Source organism: Aplysia californica, unplaced genomic scaffold (genome assembly GCF_000002075.1).
Source record: "Aplysia californica isolate F4 #8 unplaced genomic scaffold, AplCal3.0 scaffold00120, whole genome shotgun sequence".
In the NCBI taxonomy this organism is placed as follows: Eukaryota; Metazoa; Mollusca; class Gastropoda; order Aplysiida; family Aplysiidae; genus Aplysia; species Aplysia californica.
The window spans coordinates 1,378,036-1,380,348 of record NW_004797390.1 but is presented as its reverse complement, the minus strand read 5'-3'; the positions used below and the strand labels follow the sequence as shown (position 1 = coordinate 1,380,348).

General features: G+C 39.4%; 1 protein-coding gene across 1 annotated transcript in view; it reads left to right on the top strand.

Moving 5' to 3' along the window:
- The window catches only part of LOC101848579 (paladin), a gene marked incomplete at its 5' end in the record, with an annotated part of 84,596 nt that overhangs the window by 37,632 nt on the left and 44,651 nt on the right, over positions 1 to 2,313 (top strand). The window contains 1 exon segment of the mRNA XM_013081204.2: positions 1,488 to 1,652. Within this exon segment, the coding sequence (XP_012936658.1) occupies positions 1,488 to 1,652 (165 nt within the window).

Genomic DNA, 2,313 nt, shown 5'->3' with positions numbered 1-2,313 from the left:
TCTCTCTCTCTTTCTCTCTCTCACTTTCTCTCTCTCCTCCTCCCTTTCTCTCTCTCTCTCTTTCACTCTCTCTCTCTCTCTCTCTCTCTCTCCCTCTCCTATGTTCTCCCTCTTTTCTCTCTCTCTCTCTCTCTCTCTCTCTCTCTCTCTCTCTCTCCTAAGTTCTCCCTCTTCTCTCTCTCTTTCTCTCTCTCATTTTCTCTTTCACACCTCTGTCACACAGTATCTCCCTCTGTTTCTCCATTCTTTCCATCGAAGAGATGGGGGTATGAAGGGCGGGTCTCTTGTAAGTTTGTTGTTTCCCTTCAGCCCTCAAACGGAAACCGTGCGTGCGTGCGTGCGTGCATGACGGTCCGTACGGATATTATCTGTCTGTCTGGTTGGTCATCTTTGTTTTTGTATAGTTGTCTGTGTGTCTGAATGATGCTTTGAATATAGTTGTGTGTATGGCGTTCTGAAGAGTGTCTGTATAACGGTCTGTAAGGATATTATTTGCGTGCCTGTATGACTATCTGTGTGTTTGTATAACTGTCTCTTTGTCTGTATAACGCTTTGTAAGATATACGAGTATGTGTATCTTTATGACGATCTGTGCATTTGCATAGCTGTGAGTGTGTTTATAATAAGATGATATGTGTATTTGTATATGTTGTCTGTGTCTGTGTGACTGTTTTAATTATACGTGTAGGTTTGTATAACGCTCTAAATGATATTTGCGGGTCTGTATGAAGGTTTGAAAGGTACATGTGAGTCTTTATGACTACCTGTAAGATATAAGTGTATCTGTATGACTATCTGTAAGATATGTGTGTCTTTATGACTATCTGTAAGAAATACGTGTGTCTGTATGGCAGTCTGTAAGATGTCTGTGCGTCTTTATAACACTCTATAGGAGATATCTGTGTAACTGTACGACGATCTGTCTGCCCTTACGTCTTCATGGCAATTTTTCATTCAAAAGTCCAGCTTCACATACTCACAAAGAAGTAGATAGCCCAAAACCAGAGAGTGTTGGACTACCCTGTAATGATGACCAGGTTGTGTTTAGTTGGACATTGCACTCAAAGCATAGTCTCTCTCTCTCTTTCTCTCTCTCTCTCTCTCTCTCTCTCTCTCTATCTATCTATCTATCTCTCTCTCTTTCTCTCTATTTGTGTCTCTCTCTCGCTCACCCCCTTTTTACCCTTTCTCTTTCCATCTCTCTCTCTTCACCACACCCCACCTGCGTTTTGTGTACTTGTCAAATTGTGATAATTAAAAGTTAAATAACAATCTTGGCTGTTTATCTATTTATTCTTTTATGTATATATTCTTTTATCGATTTATGGAATATTTATGTATGATTTAGTTAGCTAGTTAGTTAGTTAGTTAGTTAGTTAGTTAGTTAGTTAGTTAGTTAGTTAGTTAGTTAGTTAGTTTTTCTTTTATTCATTTATATTTTACATATATATACTTATTTATTATTTATTTATGTATTTATCCTACAGGAAGTGTTGGTGCTGAATTTGCGCAGCGAGCCAGTCCTGTTCCAGAGAGTCGACAATGATTACGTCCCTTACTCAGTGCGTCACAAGGAACGGATACACAACATGGTTGTCATGGGCAACACGCGGGACAGCTGTGACCAGATCGAATCTTGCATCAGGAAAGAGGTTGGTCTTTCCGCATTTTATTTATCGTGAAGCCTGCTTTTTTTTTTTAGCTTCCGCTTACGTCTGCTGACCTCTTTGGTTATTTGGCGTTTTGCTTCGGGTTTTTTTTTTCGTACTAGATGTTTTTCACACTTATTTTATTACATTCTTTTTTTCTTTTTGTTGGCGTACCAAATGTTTCACACTCTTATTTCTTTTCTTCTTTTTTTTTTTTAAAAGAAAAAAAATGTATTTTAATACTTGATTACCGGTGTCTGCAGAGTGGGGATTAGTGGTTTTGCTGTCTCATGCAGTAGGCTCGTGTTCGATACCTGAGAAAAAGAGGCGAGAAAATTTGTATCGAGTATCTCGGTCTTTCTACTGGAACGCTGTAATCTTCTCAGTCCAGGTTGGCCCTGGTAGACGGGAACCCACCTCCTAAAATAATGACAAAATTTGTGTTGATGGTGGCGTAAAATACAAGAACATTTTTTTTAAATTTACGAACACCCAAACATGCGTATAGATCAGTTCTTTTCTGTCTGTCTGTCTGTCTGTCTGTCTGTCTGCGTCTTTGCTGCTTCCTGACTGTCTTTTCTGTCTGTCTGTGTGTGTGTGTGTCTGTCTGTCTGTCTGTCTGTCTGTCTCTCTCTCTCTCTCTCTCTCTCTCTCTCTCTCTCTC